Source organism: Oryza sativa, chromosome 5 (genome assembly GCF_034140825.1).
Source record: "Oryza sativa Japonica Group chromosome 5, ASM3414082v1".
Taxonomy (NCBI): domain Eukaryota; kingdom Viridiplantae; phylum Streptophyta; class Magnoliopsida; order Poales; family Poaceae; genus Oryza; species Oryza sativa.
In genome coordinates, this window is record NC_089039.1 from 4977072 (window position 1) to 4995717 (window position 18646).

Consider the following 18646-nt stretch of genomic DNA (forward strand, 5'->3'; position numbering starts at 1 on the left):
ACGATATTTATCTGTCTTCCTATCCAAAATAATTCAAAAGTTATAATAGAATCTATATATTTAATGTCACGTAGCGTAAGGGTTTTATTATTAGGAGTATTATTGTCGGTGAAGTGCAACACCCGAAAACCGGACCGGCTATGCACGGTACTGCGGTTTTCATTTCTCTTAAAGAATTTTCTGGTTGTTCAAAAAAAACCAGGAGAATAAACCAGGAAAACCGAGGAGCCCACCCGGCCCCCTCTTGCGAGTCGCGTAAAATCATCCTCCCTCCCTTTCTCGCGTGTCGCGTCGTCCCCAAATCCGCTACTCGCTATCCTCCTTCCTCCATGATTCCCTTCTCGAATCTTCTCACTTTCTTCTGAAGTGCTCCGCTCCGCTCCGCTCCGATCCAATCCACTCCGCCCGAGTCCCCCACCCATCGGCACCCACCAGCGCGAGGGTGGGTGGCCATCGATCGATCGGCCCATCGCCGATTCCCGCGGGATCTGCGGCGGCGCGGGGGGATTTGATCGGAGGTGAGAACCATTCGCCGTCCTGGTTGTGTATGGTTCCTCGCGATTGTTCCCTCGCAGACCGTGAAATTGGTCGTCGTCCGTGGAGGATCTGTGCGCATATGACCGTTTGTGTCTAGTTGAATTCACAGTTTGTGGTGATTTGTTTCGGTGATGAGGATTTGGGGGTGGTGGTAGGCTTTATTTCATGTTTGTTGGGGGTGATTGGTTGGGGGGAGGATGAGGGTTGCGGAGGGTATGGGCGATTGATTGGTGGAGTTGTTGCGCTTGTCTTCGTTGGGGGAAATTTATGGGTCCAGATTTGCAGTAGTATAATGGCCTTGTTGGGTTCATCGGATGACCTCGGTCTGTTAATCTAAGCATGGGAAATAGGGATGGAATGGTGTGCTTGTCATGTTTATGTTTCGCCTTTTCGTTTCATGGAGATTTTTTCTCGTGATCACAGGATGTATGGGTTGTTTGGAAGGGAATTCCTGTACCTATTTGTGCTCAGAGCCTCAGATGCAACTCTTGTGCATGTGGGATTCTCCAAGACTCCAGTTACTGGCTGTCCAAACTTAGTCGAGAACAGGACAAACGGAAAATATGAAAATTCTCATATGTTACTTTTGCAACATCCATAAAAAAATTGTATACCCAAAGCAATTTTTTCTTCTGAAATTACAGGCTACTTCAACACTATTACTAGCATAGTGATGAACTGCCTTGATTGTTAGTATGGATTGGTCTGGCTAGTAGGTGTCATGGGTAAACTAAAGAATCTCAGTGTAGGTTTCCCATTCCTTCTATTTAGCTTATTTGGTGACTTGGTATCTACACAGGGTGAATATGTCGACGCCAGCAAGGAAGAGGTTGATGAGGGATTTCAAACGACTGATGCAGGATCCTCCAGCTGGCATAAGTGGGGCCCCACAGGACAACAATATAATGCTTTGGAATGCTGTAATTTTTGGGTAAGGTGTTAGACTTAAGAGATATGTTTTATTCCTTTCGGTTTTATTTTGATCCATTATACTTAGTTGTCAATTATGTCTTGTTTTGCAGCCCTGATGATACTCCTTGGGATGGAGGTAAGGAATTTAAAGTCTTTCCTTTTATTTGGGGTTTGCATTTGGGACTTGGGAGAGTAATCACAGGCATGATATGGGGAAATTTAACTATTTTCCACTTTTAGTTTTGGCAATTAACCAAATACCCTTCTTAGATTTGCACTTAAGAATTTGCCACTGGAGAGAGAAGCTTTTGTAATTTTTTGCCACTTTCTGCACTGTTCAGTGCCACATATACATGCCAGCATGGACCAGGCACACGAAATGACTAATCTACCCTTGTTAGTAATGTCTGTAATATAAGCTGAGTCAGGAATAATATTTGGACAAATTGCTTTCGCGAATCAGTTGCATCGGTATGGATGCTGTTCACTTTTATGAGGTACTATATTAAAGACCGAGTACCTCCACATCAGTTAACAAATCAATATTTGAAGGAATAGATCCACTGAGATGGTTATAACAAACTTTCAAAACGATACTTAGATTGAGTTCTTTTGTTCACTTTCACAACTTATCTCTCTCGTTTTTCATGTGTACGTTTTTCAAGCTGCTAAACGGTATTCCAATTTGGCTGGTATTGTTGGGATGGTGCCACCTGGAGTGAGCTCGATTAAGGTGTACGATAGCATGGTTTGGAAATATTTCTCTCTTCACGTAAAACTGAGCAAAGAATTAGCGCATGACTAATTTAGTTTGAGTTTTAAGAAATAAAGAATAGATTAATATATATTTTTAAAGTAACTTAATTTTATTTAAAAAGTTATTAAAGAAACGTGCGAAAAAAAATGAGGGAGTAGAACTCAGACTGGCGGAGGCCCTGGTTCCGGTTTTTTTCAGTCCAACCGCCGGTCCGGTCGGTCCTAATAACTGTGAGTAGAAGTTAGAAAAAAGACATCCGAATGCAGCCTCAGAAAGTTAATGAACTGACTGTAACATGAATGGTGCCATTGATGTTGTTGCCTTATAAATTTAAAAGGGTAAAATGGGAAGATTGGGCAGGTTGCTGGTTTCTCTTGGTATCTTTCCAGTGAATGAATTATGACTAAGATTCAATGCGGACAGGCTTAGCAACTGAGAAACTTACCACTAGCTAGAAGGGGTAGGTTGGTCATTTTTCACGTTGGTCCATGTTGGCATGCACATGTGGCACTCCACAGGGCAAAAAGTGGCAAAAAGTTACAAAAGCTTCTCTCTCTAATGGCAAATTCTTAAGTACAATCTTAAGAAGGGTATTTGGTTAATTGTCAAATGTAAAAGTGGCAAATAGTTAAATTCCCCCATGATATGACGCATATCTTGTACTTCATTTTACTTCTGTTTTCATATTCAGAGATAGTTTTGCTTGCATAATTCCATTTTTGTTGTTGATATAACAATTGGTTCATTTAATTAATAGGCACTTAACTTTCTGGACAAATGATACAATTTATAATTATCAAACAAATAGAATGTATGAACCTCATTTTTTCTGTCAGTTCAACCCACATTTCTACTGTCTTTGGGATTTTATGTCTCGGAATGTATATTCTACACTTTAGACACTTTTCTTTTTGTCTACAATGGTCCAGCCTTGGAGCATGTAGTTCAAACATTTTAGGTTAATTTTAATTAAAACTTGTAATTTTCTTGTCTAATCGAGTGAAGCATGTGTTTTTTTTGGGGTGACATGGTTTGGAGATCTTATTTTGATTAATGTTTTGAATTCAAATATATGATAGTCTAAATCGTCAATAAACATTTGTTAAAACCTTTTCATCATTAGCTGATCATGTTTTATTGGTTCTATGACTGAGAAAGTGCTTGTTTTTTTTAAAGAGCCTCTGTACAACATAAATAAGGTGATTAACCCGTTTTAAACAGTCTGTTGGGGAAGTCCTCTTTGCCAAACGTCCATTTGATATTTTTCCTTTTTGTATTTATTGGCATTTTGTTCTTGTACGTGTCACCAATTGTACTCTTTTACATGTTAACACTGTCAAATTATGTTTACTTCGCCATCGCCAGGTACGTTCAAGCTGACACTTCAGTTTACTGAAGATTATCCTAACAAGCCACCTACAGTGCGATTTGTTTCTCGGATGTTTCATCCTAACAGTAAGCCTCTCTCCCTGCTGTTTAATACTTGCCTGTGGCATGGTTCCTGTTTCTTACAAGTTATAAGTATTTATGTGGCATTTCGGAACAATAGTCTAACATCCCGAGAGACGTACAATTAAGAACCAGGCTAAAATAAGATATGAGAACTAGTGAGACAATTGAGCTGAATCTGGATGGCTCATGTCAAGGCCAAATGCTACAGGAAACCTATGACAGTTCCACCTCCACCTTCTAGTGACGTTGGCAGTCCTTTATTCTACATCGTTGAAAAGCTGACCTAGGTAATTTCTAAATGTATCAAACAAGAATCAGCCAAAAAATAGGATCCAGAACTAGCGATCTTATTCATGGATTGGATCTAGATGCAGCATAGAAGGCCACCCTGATTCTCCTTGCTTCCATGCCATCCAAAATTATTTTGGTCACTGAGATCAATGTTCTAGTTATCCCATTTTAGTTTCTTTTTCTATCTAATGCAGAAGTTGGTTGTTAAGGCGGTAAGGCATCCTAAGGCGACCCCGGACTGCCTTATCGCCATAGCGGTAAGGCGTAAGGCGAGGCGACGCCTTAGGCACTCCATACCAATTAGATGACAAACAAAATAATCTAATATGATAGCAAATCAAAGCTTGGCAACTCTTGAGCCCACTAGATGGTTGTAATAATTACTTAACCAGATATCAATTTATTAACTAAAAGAACACCATCCTATAAATACAGAGTGAGGGTGCATGGGGGAAGAGCAAACGGGGTAAATATGTGCTAAGTACTAACTACTAACAGGGAGTCAGGGATGTAAGCGAGGGGCAGGGAGTAAAACAGAGCAGTAGAGGGAGGATTATAGTAGATGAGATGTAGAGGAGAGGGAGGAAAACCACAACATAGCAGCAAATGAGGGAGCAGAGTAGAGGATGTAGAAGAGGGGGGAGGAAACACCAAAACAAGCAGCAGAGGAAGGATAAGAACAGGGTAGAGGAAGGAGCAAAGCAGGATCATGTAGAGCAGAGAAAGAAACAGAGGAAAGAAGAGGGTGGAGGAAAGAGGAGAAAGAAGAGCGTGCCTGCTTAGTTTTTGTGTCAATGGTGAGGACCAGGATGATGGCGCAGGTGCAGAGGACCAGGACGATGGCGCAGGTGCAGAGGACCAGGACAATGGTGCAGGCACAGGATAGCCGCAGGCAACAACTTGGATCGCCGCCAGGGATGGAGATGTCGCGAGGGATGGATCGCCACAGCCTCAGACTCCAGCGACCCTCTTTCTGTTGTTTTCTCCTTGATTTGGTGGGATATGGTGCGTGGGGACCTTTTCACCCCAAAAATTGGCGCTTCTGTTAGTTCTGTTTCACGCCCAGGGCCCATGGCGCCAATTTTTTCGGGCTCTTCAACCAATCGCGGCAAAAACCACGCCCTCGACTTCCTGTGGCGTTGCCTTTAGCCATTGTAGCGCCTAAGGACGCAATATCGACGCCGTAGCGGCGCCTTGGGCATAAGGCGGACGCCATAAGCAATATGGTAAGGCGGGCCAGACGCCCTGACTCCTGGCAGCGCCTTACCGCTATAGCGACGCTATGGCGATGCCTTGACAACCAGCAGAACATTGAATAAGGTATCAAATATCCAATTGTTGCAATTATGCTGTTATGGGCCTCATCGCAGGCAGTTAAGAGTATACTAGCAAATACGCAGATCCAATTAGTACTTGTTTGATTTGATGACTAGCTTTGCTCTCGAATGTCATAATTGATGACTAGTATAAGTTTACTTGCATCAAGATATAAAGGACTTTACAGATATGCAGTATATCTGAAGCTTATTTAATGCTTCATACAATTTATGTAAATACTTAAAAAGATCGACTTCTTTTGCTACTTGTGTGGAAGCACTTATGTACCTTAGAATAGCATGATATTGTTGTATCTCCATTTGTTTTACTTTCCTAACATTTTCCTTTTATCATGTACAGTTTATGCTGATGGGAGCATATGCTTAGATATACTACAAAACCAGTGGAGCCCCATATATGATGTAGCTGCTATACTCACATCCATCCAGGTAGATGATGCCTTTTTTGGGGGTATTAGCATGTCATGATGTCCTGTCATGTTTGTTGCAATATTTTGTATCATGTTTATAATTCGTGCTTCTGATTTTGGTCCTGTCTTTAAAAATATTGAGCAAACTCACCAATCTAGTATAAGTGAATTGTCACTAACTTAATTGTTGTCGCCTTAAAATACACATGGTGTTTCCTTATAGATAGTCTGCTTTTCCTCCCCACATGCTCCATTGTTAAGTAGTAAGCTATATTCACTTGAATAATTATTTTTCTTTGTTAGAGGCACTATCACGCGATATACCTGTGGAAGGGTTTCATCTTGAGAGTAGAGATATTAGGCCTCTGTGACTGATTATCACTATTCAGTATTAAGTGACATTGGCACGTGGGGTATATATACATAAAAAAGAATAATATTTCCAGCCTCTGCTTAGTTTTTGATTCTGGTGACAACTATATATAGGCCACGAAGAGTAGACGGCTAACTTCTATATGTAGGCAAACTTCTATAACAGTAACTTTAGTGTGGTGAGGCCGCCTGTCAATAACAACATATTATCTTTATATGTTTTTCATATACATGGTGATATTTATTAATCTATGCTCTATGGAAAATAGTATAGAACACAATAATTTTTATATCAGTTGGGATACTTGCATATCTTGCTTCTGTGAATAACAAATGCATATCACAACAATGCATATTTCATGGACTCAAGACATTGACATATTACAGGCAATTTCATTGATTTAACTGTTCAGTACTTCTATTTCCTGCTTTGTATTATTTCCAGTCGCTGCTTTGCGATCCAAACCCAAATTCACCTGCCAACTCTGAAGCTGCCCGCCTATTCAGTGAGAACAAGCGGGAATACAACCGAAAAGTTCGTGAGATAGTGGAGCAGAGCTGGACCGCGGACTGATCCACTCCATCTAACCATATGATGCCTGATACTTAAAACGCTCATCTTTTCAGTGTGTCGTGTACCAAACTGCTTGTAATTAAAATGCTAAAACAGTAAAACGTGCTTACTGTTATGTATGCCCTTCCCGAATACGAGGAAGGCTTTGGACCATGTTGAGGACCATATGGACTTCTTATATAACATCTATTGTTGCCAGCTACTAAGTGTTAAATGCTATATTGAGTACGAAGCCGTGCCTAAAATTCAATGAGTAATTCTTTTCGCCATTCAAGGAATTACCTCGTGGGCTATATGTATTTTATGCTCTAGTTCCAATATCTATCTTTACCTTGAGGATTAACCAATATCGAGATGGATTCAACCGGAATGCGCTCAGACGTGTGAGTGTACTTGTGTGTGAGAAAAAAAAAAGACAGATTTTTTCAGTTTGTCGTCTGGAATTTCAATCTGGATGGGTAGGGATTAATGCAAAAATCTGAAGCAGATATAATTTCACTGATGCAATTCTTTCTGCGGAAAAAAAAAGCTTTCTCCCGTTGAGAAAGCCCAAGATATTTGTATCTGCTCAGCCCATCTCAGAAATATACTGGGGCCGATATTTTACACCTGATTTTGGGCCCATAACTAGGCCTGAGCCCATGTAGCCTTCCGTGAACTCTTGCGATGTCCCCACCTGTCAGTCTCCGCTCGCTCTCCCGTCCAAACGCCTATATTAACGCGCCGCGCGCCCCCCTCTCCCTCCCAAAAAGCCAAAGCCCCACCCAAAGCGGCGACGCCCCTCTCTCTCTCTCTCTCTCTCTCTTCTCTTCTCTTCTCTCCTCCACGTCGCGGCTCGCGCCTCCAAATCCCCCCCCGCGAGGCGAGCAGGGCGAGGCGGCGAAAGCGCGACGCGCGAGCGGATCGAGGCGGCGGCGTCGGTGCCGGCATCCACCGCGTGCATAGGTTGCGTCGGCGGCGGCGGAAGCGGGGCGCGATGACGGACGGCCACCACTTCAACAACATATCCCTCGGCGGCCGCGGCGGCAACGTGAGTGCTACTCGTCGACTTGGTCGAAAAATTCGCTTCCCCCTCGTCGAATCTTCGCCTCCGGGCTTCGTTTCGTTAGGATTTTGTGGCGGCGTTGTCTCGCTCCCGTGGAGGCGGTTTCCGCGGACGGGCTTGACTACCGGAATTTGTGGCGGCGATTGATTTTGTTTTTTTTTGGTGTGGCGGGCGGTTGATTTTTCTAGGGTTTGCGCGCTAGGGTTTCTGCTTGGAAGGGGGGAAGTCGAAATGAATTAGGAAAATTTTGGTGGATGGACTCGAATATTGTAAGGTTGGCTAGGCAAAACGAATTATTCTGTTGCAAATGCGGCGGTGAAAAGCATTGTATGGAACAATTTTGGAAGTTAAATTAATTGTAAATATTCCCAAACCCTGGGTTTTTGATAATCTCTTCATTCAATATCCTTTCACTAGTCGAATGTCTCATGAAATTGCTCCTAATATCTAGTTGGCTTGCGTTTGGCGCACATTTTAGCATTCATCCTGTGGTTATTTCGTCCATCACTGCATCAATTTATTTAATCGCATCTTATGTCCTACATAATTATCAGTATTCTTCAATTTTAAATACCATTTATCTTCAATTTGCTTGCTTTGTTAAATGATTTATTCCTCTTATGATTTTTTTATCACATGCCTGAAACAAATCACTTTTTGCAGAACTAAAAATGTTTTCATCTGTTTTGTTCATGATTTTTTTTCTGGAAATAGTGGATGCTTATGCCATTTCCCATTGCAAATAGGAATATGTATATCAAGTTTAGTCTGATATCAACGCCAACTTTTCCATCATCATTATTTGCTTGCCCACTGTTAGTAACTTCCCTTGTACCTTGAGGTGCTGAAATCTTCTGCTACTGTTATTGTTTGGGCTCTTGTAGAACCCTGGCCAGTTTAAACTTTATTCGGGAGGACTTGCATGGAAGAGGCAAGGTGGAGGAAAGACCATTGAGGTTGAAAAGTCTGATATCACTTCTGTGACATGGATGGCAATCCCCAGATCCTATCAGCTTGGTGTTTCAACAAAGGAGGGCCTCTTCTACAGGTTCTTTGGCTTCCGTGAACAGGTAATACTTCCTCCTGTTTTTCCTAAGAAAATTAGGTCTTCCCAAACGTGTATGTTTCTCATAGATAACTTTTATTGAGCTAAGATTTTTCTTCTAATTTTTAGGATATCAGTTCATTGACTAACTTCATGGAAAAGAACATGAGAATCACACCAGAGGAGAAGCAGCTTTCTGTTGGTGGACATAATTGGGGCGGAATTGAAATCAATGGTTAGCCAAATTCTCTATATTATTCCGTTGCTCCATTGCCTTTCTGCAACGTTTGGTAGTTTGATTGCTTTCCATGTTATTTCCATTTCAGGCAATATGCTTAGCTTTAATGTTGGTTCAAAGGAAGCATTTGAAGTCTCTCTAGCAGACGTAGCACAAACTCAGATGCAAGGAAAAACAGATGTTGTTCTGGAGTTTCATGTGGATGATACTACTGGTGGTAATGAGGTATGTGGTTTATCCAGATATACATTTCTCTGCATCCAATTTCGCCCATATTTTATTAGATGCTACTTTTCTGTTTGTTAGGTGCAATTGGTTATAAGTAATCAATTTATGTTTATCAATCTGAAGAAATGTGGATGTAACAATTGTACAAGCTATCTGTTACATTTCAGTGTCATGTATTATTAGCTACTCAACTGTCTGCCTTGTAATTAAAGAGTGATTTTACTGTCCTGCTTTTTCATTCTCATTTGATGGTATTGCAAGTAACACACTCCCATTGTTAGAGAAAAACCATTTCATAAAATTTTGGGGTCTTTATTTGTGCTGAAGGGCATATTGATCATTGTTTTCCACCCTACTACATATTTTGGAGGGTCTTTATTTGTGCTCAGAATATTATTAAGGTAGCTAAGCTAATCGTTGACAAAAAAAAAGGACAGCTAATTTCAACTTCCTTTCCTTCTTTTAAATGTAGAAAGATTCATTGATGGATTTAAGCTTTCATGTACCAACTTCAAATACTCAATTCCCTGGAGATGAGAATCGTCCTTCAGCTCAGGTGAGTTTGCTCAACAAGCATGCAAGATGGACAACATACACATGATTTTATTGTGCAAATGGTGAAATCCTCTCCTTTTTTTAGGTTTTATGGCAGGCTATCTTGAATAAGGCTGATGTTGGCTCATCAGAGGAAGCTGTTGTTACATTTGATGGAATTGCTATTCTTACTCCAAGGTGGGTAAATCATATAACCATAGAGACTAGACTTTTTAGAAATAAGGACATCATTCAATGTTATTGTTTTCAATTTTCTGGAATAGCTAACTTCTCCTTTTCTATTCAGAGGTCGATACAGTGTTGAACTTCATCTGTCATTCTTACGACTCCAAGGACAAGCTAATGATTTCAAAATTCAATATAGCAGTATTCTTCGCCTCTTTGTTTTACCAAAGGTTCTGCCCCTTTTATATTTTTATTATGCTGTACTTGTTGTTAACTTTGTATCTGACAAAAAATCCTATGACTTTTCACCTTGGCAGTCAAATAATCCTCATACCTTTGTGGTTATCACTCTTGATCCACCAATTCGCAAAGGACAGACATTATATCCTCACATTGTTATTCAGGTGTTGTATTAGAATTCAATTTGATACTAACTTGGTTACAGTTTACGGTAACCTTCCAATATGCATTTGGTAACCATTTTCTGTATTTATGAATAGTTTGAAACTGAAGCAGTCGTTCAAAGGGATCTGACATTAAGTGATGAGGTTTTGGCTGAAAAGTACAAGGATAGACTGGAGAACTCTTACCAGGTGATGTATTTTGTTTGCGTTCAATCAAGTCTGACATTCTTCATCTAAAAAGTGGATCCTAATTCCCGGCTCATGTAGTTTTGCATTTCTTTCTACATCTGAGCATCTGTAGAACAAAAAAAAAAGTAGTTTGGGGGTGTGAATCATTTTAAATAACTGCTTCCAGCAATGTTATTTGTTCTTGTTTGTTTTAGTTTCTTGTTTGTAGTCATATGCTCTGAGCTGTATTTATTGTGGTAATGTGCTGCTGGATGCTTGCAACTCCAGGAATCATCAGTGCACTGATTCCCAAACTTGTGATTCATCCGTTTATCACTGAATTGCTTGTTTTTTTTCTATCTACTCATGACTCCTGTTTGACTGAATTGCACAAGCTGCTATTGATGTGATGAACTGCTTCTGTGGCATTACTGCCATTGAGTCTATCATTATGTATTCCTTTGTGTTTGCAACTTTGCATGAGTTATAGGGTCCTATAGCTTTTGCTCATTTGCTATTTTTAACTCCTGATAGACTAATAACAAACTCACAGAAAGTATTTGATTTATCTATAGGGTCTGATACATGAAGTGTTCTCCAAGGTCCTTCGTGGCCTATCTGGTGCTAAAGTTACGAGGCCAAGCACGTTCCGCAGTTGTCAAGATGGATATGCAGTGAAATCATCACTCAAAGCTGAAGATGGATTGCTCTATCCGCTGGAGAAGGGCTTCTTCTTTCTACCAAAGCCCCCAACACTCATTCTGCATGAGGAGGTCTGTTTTCTACACTGCTGAGATGATTGATAATTCCATCCATTTGTCCTGTTTTAAGCTGTAGCTCTTTATGGCAGATTGAGTATGTTGAATTTGAGCGACATGGTGCTGGGGGTGCTAGTATCTCATCTCACTATTTTGATCTCCTGGTCAAGCTGAAAAATGATCAAGAACATCTATTCAGAAATATCCAAAGAAATGAATACCATAATCTCTTCAATTTCATCAGGTCTGTGCTTTATTTAGCTGATTCCACCATCATTGGTTTACTTGCCTTTTTGAATAGAAGTATGAAGCTGATAAGTGCCTTTTTGTAATCCCTTTCAAGTGGCAAGCATTTGAAAATCTTGAATCTTGGAGAAGCTCAAGGTAGAGCTGGTGGCGTTACAGCTGTTCTTCAGAGCACTGATGATGATGCTGTTGATCCTCATCTGGAGCGGATCAGAAATCAGACTGGCGATGATGAGAGTGATGAAGAGGTATTTCCTGCGTTTAATTGTTGATCCTACTTATCATGATTCCATGATCTGACTTATCAATCCTGTCATAGCTTGGAATTAATTTGTTTGTATCGGATAATCTTCAACTTCAGGATGAAGATTTTGTGGCGGACAAGGACGACAGTGGATCTCCTACTGATGATTCTGGAGAGGAGGGTTCTGACGCTAGTTTAAGTGGAGGAGAAAAGGAGGTAACTCATTTTACTCACGCAATATCCCTGATCAGTGTCTATAATGAATACATCATGCTAATCAACATTACTATTCCCCCCCTCCAAAGAAATCTTCCAAAAAGGAAGCTAGTAGCTCAAAGGCGCCTTTGAAGAAGAGGAAGCCAAAGGGTGGGGATGCGGCGGAAGGCTCGGAGAAAAGAAAGCCAAAGAAAAAGAAGGATCCTAATGCCCCTAAAAGAGCAATTGCACCATTCATGTACTTCTCAAAAGCTGAGCGAGCTGTAAGTTCCTTTCCACCCTGCACTACTGTACAGAAATTCCCTGACTAATCCTATGTGAAACATTGTGGGAGGATCTCTCTCTCTCTCTCTCTCTCACACACACAAGCAAAGAAGGGAGCTTACGATCGTTTTTCCCAAATGCAGAATCTGAAGAACAGCAATCCGGAGCTGGCTACCACAGAGATTGCGAAGAAGCTTGGGGAGAGGTGGCAAAAGATGACAGGTAACATTCTTTGATCTCTATGCTCGACAATGTCCATGCTGGTCGGTCAAGTCCTCCGAGACCTCCGTTTGAACCATGTCCGCTTCGTGTAACTTGCAGCCGAGGAGAAGCAGCCATACGTCGAGCAGTCTCAAGTTGACAAGAAGCGCTACGCGGAGGAGTCAGCCGCCTACCGCGGGGCGGCTGCCATGGATGTGGACTCCGGCCCTGCTTCGGACTGAAGAGAAGAGACCTGAATTGCATTCCAGATTACCCTTAGTCTAGGAGGGCGACAGACAGGATACGGCTAGTGGCATCTCTATTTCCATGTAAATAAAACTTATGAGTTATCTGGATGTAAATAAAACTATCGTAGGTATCTTTCGAGTCCCGTTCTATGAGTGTCTTATCGCTTTATCTTAGCTATATATATAGATAGCAGCTATAGTATAGTAGAGTTCTTCCCGCCATTTATGCTGGCCGGATAACTTACCTTCACCTATGTAGCAGCAATAAGCATGCTTATCTGCTTAGTTAAATTATAAATGCGTGTTCTAGCTGGAGAATCACCTCTGTTGTGTTGAGCTTGTGGAGTTGCCTGTGCATAACTTGTTCGGGATTAATTCACATATACTTGCTAGGTTTAAAATCATGGGTAAATACATTTATGAAAACAAGCGTATCAGTAGAAAATTTGAAGAGTTAACGAGACTTGTCCTTAGACAATGTGTACTTGGACTTCTGCCAAGGAGCATACTCTCACGGTTGTTTGCGGGAGTTTCCTGGAATCGAAAGTAATAAGCATATACTGTAAACATAGAGAGATTATGAATGCAAACACATTCAAGTGGATATCAGTGTATATTTTGGTACCGATGATTCTTTTTTTTGGGGACAGTGCCCCCCTCTATTGCCATCGGAGTGGGTAACGTTGTGGGCCGAGATCTCCCTCCATTCCCGGCCCATGAAAGGCCTTGTTAAACTAGACCGACCAACCCAACCCATTACTCCGCTTGGAATGGATTCGTGTTCGTTTTACCTCCGCAGATTGCGGCGACCGGCACAGCGACTCCATCCGACCACCCCTCCTGCCACTGACATGTGGGCCCAACTCAACCATTTCCGCCCCCTCTCTCTCCCTCCTTCCCCAAATCAGCTAGAGTGGTCGGCTCGACCCCTCCTCCACGCCTCCGCCTCCGCCTCCGCCTCCACGACGTAGCCCAGGGCGGCTAGGGTTTCGGTTTCCTCCGCCGCCGCCGCCACCTCCTCCTCCTCCTCGTGCGCGGCGGCGACCATGGCGATGGTGCAGGCCGGCATGGGCCTCACCCGCGTCGTTGTCCTCATCGGCGCCGGGATGGCCGGCTCCGTCGTCCTCCGCAACGGCCGCCTCTCCGAGATCCTCGGCGAGCTCCAGGTGCGTCGCGTCTCCACCGCCTTGGGGGGAAGAATCCCCCGCTCTTCCTCCTCACCTGAATCGGTGATCCTGGTCCTGGGAGAGGTGGCGGCGCGCCACCGGATTGGATTTTGATTTGGTTTGGTTCTGATGATGATCCGTGCCTTGCGGACCTCTCTCACTCGTTGCAGGAGATACTGGACAAGGGGGAGAAGGGGAAAGACGGAGAAGGGGGCGGGGGCGCCGACATGACGGACGCGCTCACTAGACAGGTGCGTCGGTGATCTCCCTGTCCCTAGATGTTTCAGCTAGTATATGCTCAGGGATGTGTCCGATTCAGCTGTTCGATTGATTATTGCGCCATTTTTCTTTGCCATTAGTTAGGTGCTCTGGCTTCCCCACCAGAGCCCCATGTCAATAGGAGAAGCATGGGATGCATTTTAATGCGATTATTGTATTTAAAAATGGATGTTATCTGTGCCTATCAGTATATGTATCTATAGCTGCAGTGATTGCTGAATTATTGTTTTATAGTGGCAATGATTCACATTGCATTGAGTCAGTTCTGCTTGTATTTTTTCTTATTTCTGGGAATTGCTAGCTTCAACAATGCATTAGTTGTTCTTCCATTATGTATAAGTTAATATTGTCATGTGATACATTAGGTTGTGGCCTTGGCATTTCTACGTTCACAATGAAGAGCTGTTGAGTATTTTTGGAAGTGTATAGTAGCTGTTGTAATATTAATTATTACTACAAGCCACAACACAAGTGTGTGCTCATAAGAAGCATTCTGCGTGTGTTTTAAACAGCTGTGGTATATGCAACAGTAAACATACTACTTCAATATTCCCATAATATTTTTTTCATTGTCATTTATGAGTAAAACAGTTTGCCTATCTTCATACACATATTTGATACTTTGTTTAATTTTGTCAAGCTAGACTTACACCTTGGTCCATTTAGGTGCGCAACTTGGCTATGGAGGTTAAACAACTTGCTTCTTCCCGTGGATCTATAACTGTTCTTAATGGAGGTTCTGGTCAAACAGGTCAGTCTAGCTTCTGCACAACCTACATAACTGTTACTTCCTCAGTCTAGACATATATGTGTGCCTTGATTCATTAACATCTATATGAATGTGGGCAATGCTAGAAAGTCTTATAACCTGAAACGGAGGTAGTAAATCACAAGCTCCACCCATTTTATTTGCCCTCTTTTTTTCTTTTCTTTCTTGTAGTGTTCTGACATGAGTATTACTTATCGCTTGGCTTCATTTTCTCTTGTTTTAAATTTGAAAGAATTCACGTAGTTAGGGAATGAGTGGACTGAACAATAATCATTACTCACTAATTCAGCCTACATATTTCTGTTGTAGCTTATTTCAGAAATTGGCTTAATTAACCAGTGACCTCTTTGATCAGACATTCATGATGTTAGTGTTCTTGATCTTCTTTTTTGCAGGGGTGTCAGGTTTGATAGTACCTGCAGCAACTGTTGGAGCACTCGGTTATGGTTACATGTGGTGGAAGGTATGCTGTACTTCTATCATAGCCTTTATGTTTGTGTTGTGATTGTAATAGAGTAACTGCCAAATTGTAAGATCAGCTTTAATTTTGGCTGCTATTTTTTTTATCAGAAACCAAACCTAGTTAACTGCTATTTCTTCAGCTGGTCTTGTTCTGTTGAATTGTTTTTTATGTCTTACATCGGCAGTAGAAACTCTTTGGAAGAACAATTCATTAATATGTTTTGATTGTATTTGTTATCCAGGGCATCTCCTTTGCGGACCTAATGTATGTGACTAAGCGTAACATGGCAAATGCTGTTTCCAGTATGACTAAGCATCTGGAGCAAGTGCAAACCTCTCTTGCTGTAAGTCTTACTGTTACAAGTTTCTTTCCTAGTTCATCACGAAGCATTGCTTTTTCACTTGTCTGTGAGAGTATGGAGTGTATACTAATAATCTATGCCAGGACGAGTTTAATGCATCCTAATTCATCTGCATCTAACGTCCACATTTTCATCTTAAAAACAATCCCTGTATACATTTTCATCATATAGAACATCACAGAATTCGGTTGTATGTCACTGTTGAGATGTTTGGTAGTTTGTTGTACAATTTCTGAGATCCTCAATTGTGAAACAATTTTCTTGATTGTCATGCAGGCTGCTAAAAGGCATTTGACTCAGCGTATTGAAAGGTTGGATGATAAATTGGATCAGCAAAAGGCGCTTTCTGGACAAATAAGAGATGATGTACTTTCTCCTTAACATTCATATCAATCCATGTTTGGCATTAACATGTCTTCATTTTCACGCGCATGGGTTGAATAATTAAGAAATGTCTAGTAGCATATGCCTATATGCAATTATTAGCCCAATTATATTTTAAGATGCACTTTTTATTTCTTTTTAGGGAAGTGAACTGTGAGAACTTACAGCTAAGTACATTCTTGTTGTATCATTTTCACTTTTCAAATATCTACTTTTTTATCCAGGTTACTGATGCACGACTGAAGCTTGAGAATATTGGTTCAGAAATTAAGAACATCAAACAATTGGTTTGGGGTCTGGTTAGTGTATTTCTTCCCAGCCATTCTTTATAATTGCCTTGTTCAGGTTGTTTCAATCCCCTTTTGCTTCTGCAGGATGAAAAAATGGATTCGATGGAAGCCAAACAGGTTGGCCACTTGGCATTCACTTAGAAATGTTTGTGTGTTATTTCTGTCCTTTTAGTTTCACTATTTTCTTTTTGCATAGAACAATGCGGTAGTGCATTCTAAGGGTACCGGTTTTAGCCTGGGCAATGATATTCTGAGTTGGAAATACTCCTGACTCGATGTGTGTTAGCCTCATGTCCCAACCTTAGTGAAAAGTGGAGATTGGCTGGCTTGAAATTTGCTGGGGAAGTAATGGAATTAGCTCTTCAGATTTTTTTAGTGCATGCTGCACTTTATTGAATTTGTTTGGTGATTGGACTGAGACGGCAGCCCTTATCTCTTTTGTTCCAACTATACTTTGATAAGAAAGACATCTGTTACACCAAACCTAGTGTTCTTTTCATCCTATTGAAGGTTGAATTTACATGTATTCAGTTTATATGGCAAGCTCCTTGAACCTTGGTTTTTGTTATAATGACTAATTATATTTTATCAACAGAACTTTTCATGTGCTGGTGTGATGTACCTCTGCCAATTTATTGAGCAAAATGGTGGAAAGCTGCCAGAACGCCTGGTATGAGCCTGAGCATTTATTATACAATTCCCAGTTCTGGCTTAATTATGTGTAACTTATCAACTATTCTGTTCTTTTCATATGTATGCCTTGTGCTTATATGACATCCCTTTGATGACAAGTCATGCATTCAGTTGCCACTTTTGTTTAAATTTGATTTTCTAAGGATATTTATTGAATGTTAGTATTGCAGAGTATTTCTATGGTGTTGTAAATTGCAGTTAAGTAGCATGTATGGGCATGTTTGGATTGATGCCCAAATAAGCCTGACTAAAATTTTGGCAAGACCAATGCATTTAGCCATTGTGTGGTTCATTGCCAAAGCTAAAAAATTTGGTTACATTGTTTAGTCTCTTGTTGGTCTCAAACTAAACAACCAAAGCAGCTCTGCCAAAATTTTGCCAACAAACTAAACACTCAACTTTACCAAAATTTTGGCAATGCCCATATTTTTGACTTGCAAATATTTTGCTAAGTTTGAGATGTCTATAAAGCAAACAAACTTTATGTTCTTTATATTTGGTATGGTGTATGCTATGTTCAGTTTTTATCCACTTCTCTGAACTTCTTTGTTCAATTTGTACAGGAAGGCTCAAAAATGGCTGGGAAGCGTTTTGGAAGCCAAAATCTCATACAGGTTAGTAGTAACATTGAGAGATGGTGGCACCACAAGTTGATTCTCAATCCTGATTTTCCTACCCAAAAAATGCTCAAGGCAATTGCACTTAAAATATTTGTGAGATTTATGAAAAATTCCTGTTGCCAATATCTCGGAGAAGTGTTCTGATTTCATTACCTTAATTGAACCTACCAACTAAGTCTGGATTTAAATATTTTTGGCGCTGGTGCTGATAATGGCCTTGTGCCACTGCTTTTCAGGGGTTGCAACTGGCCATAGAAACAGGGAATTTTGACAAGGAAACGTTCAATGCACTTAAGAACAACTCTGATTCAAGATAAACAGGTTCGAGGACTGACCCTTTGCATGTTGTTGCCTGAGCAGCTGAGCTTATTACTTACAGAGTTACAGTCATGTTCTGAAGGAATGACCAACAATTTTATAGGTCCAACGTCTGCCAAAGTAATTTTTGTCAGGGCGGTATCCGAGGGCATCTCATCTTTCCAGACCACGCCCTCCATTGAAATGCTGTAAAGGATAATTTCTTACTAGTTTAACATGTAAAAAGTTCCAGCCTTTTCAAGTTTTCTGCTTGCAGAAGGTGCTGCTACATTTTAAAGCTTGTGCAATACTTAGTGGTTAGGGTTTTTTTACCGTGCTATGCTGGCACCGCTTGTGGTTTCAGAATTTCAGGCAACACTTTGCCGTAAATAAAAGGACAACACGTGTGGTTCGTGTGATGTTTTCAAACCCATTTCATGTTTTATTTGTAATATATGCTACAAGCTTACGTAGATTTTCAAGTCGGCTATGATGCGCTGTTGACAGGTTGGTGATGTACATAAGCCCAAAACTGGTTGTGACGAAACCAAACTGGTCTTCGATTTTGTATGTGAAGTTGTGAACTGCTCACGCAGCAGCACACTTGACGACTAAAAAAACATCCACGTTGGATAAATATTTCGTCAAAAGCAACAC

The 18646-nt window shown here is 41.1% G+C and overlaps 3 protein-coding genes across 5 annotated transcripts; all 3 read left to right on the forward strand.

Moving 5' to 3' along the window:
• The first annotated feature begins 246 nt into the window (after positions 1-246).
• On the forward strand, positions 247-6920 carry LOC4337993 (ubiquitin-conjugating enzyme E2 2). Its single transcript, NM_001420219.1, has 6 exons — positions 247-518; positions 1337-1468; positions 1560-1585; positions 3572-3661; positions 5627-5715; positions 6514-6920. Exons 2-6 carry the CDS (start codon positions 1344-1346, stop codon positions 6640-6642), a joined length of 459 nt encoding a protein of 152 aa, NP_001407148.1. The 5' UTR covers positions 247-518; positions 1337-1343; the 3' UTR covers positions 6643-6920.
• A 468-nt stretch (positions 6921-7388) lies between these two features.
• LOC4337994 (FACT complex subunit SSRP1-B-like) lies at positions 7389-12993 on the forward strand. Its single transcript, NM_001420230.1, has 16 exons — positions 7389-7672; positions 8572-8757; positions 8862-8967; positions 9059-9195; positions 9671-9754; positions 9839-9930; positions 10040-10148; positions 10236-10322; positions 10419-10511; positions 11066-11263; positions 11341-11492; positions 11592-11742; positions 11856-11954; positions 12044-12217; positions 12362-12440; positions 12540-12993. Exons 1-16 carry the CDS (start codon positions 7619-7621, stop codon positions 12659-12661), a joined length of 1923 nt encoding a protein of 640 aa, NP_001407159.1. The 5' UTR covers positions 7389-7618; the 3' UTR covers positions 12662-12993.
• Positions 12994-13525: 532 nt separating this feature from the next.
• On the forward strand, positions 13526-18478 carry LOC4337995 (uncharacterized). Of its 3 annotated transcripts, none has more exons than NM_001420231.1 (12): positions 13526-13833; positions 14004-14084; positions 14779-14863; positions 15277-15344; positions 15586-15687; positions 15982-16071; positions 16314-16388; positions 16464-16496; positions 16975-17049; positions 17636-17686; positions 17929-18013; positions 18114-18478. In NM_001420231.1, the coding sequence occupies exons 1-11, from the start codon at positions 13714-13716 to the stop codon at positions 18007-18009; spliced, it is 861 nt and encodes a 286-aa protein (NP_001407160.1). In that variant the 5' UTR covers positions 13526-13713; the 3' UTR covers positions 18010-18013; positions 18114-18478. The 3 variants fall into 3 exon arrangements, with proteins under 3 accessions (NP_001407160.1, XP_015639959.1, XP_015639960.1); XM_015784473.3 differs by having other exon boundaries at positions 13569-13833; positions 18080-18462; XM_015784474.3 differs by having other exon boundaries at positions 13569-13833; positions 18093-18462.
• The last annotated feature ends 168 nt before the right edge of the window (positions 18479-18646 follow it).

Bases quoted from the DNA above. Each gene is read 5' to 3' on its own strand.
- LOC4337995 (NM_001420231.1), top strand. From the start codon at position 13,714: ATGGCGATGGTGCAGGCCGGCATGGGCCTCACCCGCGTCGTTGTCCTC. The intron at 15,345-15,585 runs GTATGCTGTACT...TTTGTTATCCAG, and splicing joins ATGGTTACATGTGGTGGAAG to GGCATCTCCTTTGCGGACCT. The intron at 16,389-16,463 runs GTTAGTGTATTT...TTGCTTCTGCAG, and splicing joins AACAATTGGTTTGGGGTCTG to GATGAAAAAATGGATTCGAT.
- LOC4337993 (NM_001420219.1), top strand. From the start codon at position 1,344: ATGTCGACGCCAGCAAGGAAGAGGTTGATGAGGGATTTCAAACGACTG. The intron at 3,662-5,626 runs GTAAGCCTCTCT...TATCATGTACAG, and splicing joins TCGGATGTTTCATCCTAACA to TTTATGCTGATGGGAGCATA. The intron at 5,716-6,513 runs GTAGATGATGCC...TATTATTTCCAG, and splicing joins CTATACTCACATCCATCCAG to TCGCTGCTTTGCGATCCAAA.
- LOC4337994 (NM_001420230.1), top strand. From the start codon at position 7,619: ATGACGGACGGCCACCACTTCAACAACATATCCCTCGGCGGCCGCGGC. The intron at 10,512-11,065 runs GTGATGTATTTT...ATTTATCTATAG, and splicing joins GACTGGAGAACTCTTACCAG to GGTCTGATACATGAAGTGTT. The intron at 12,441-12,539 runs GTAACATTCTTT...TGTAACTTGCAG, and splicing joins GAGGTGGCAAAAGATGACAG to CCGAGGAGAAGCAGCCATAC.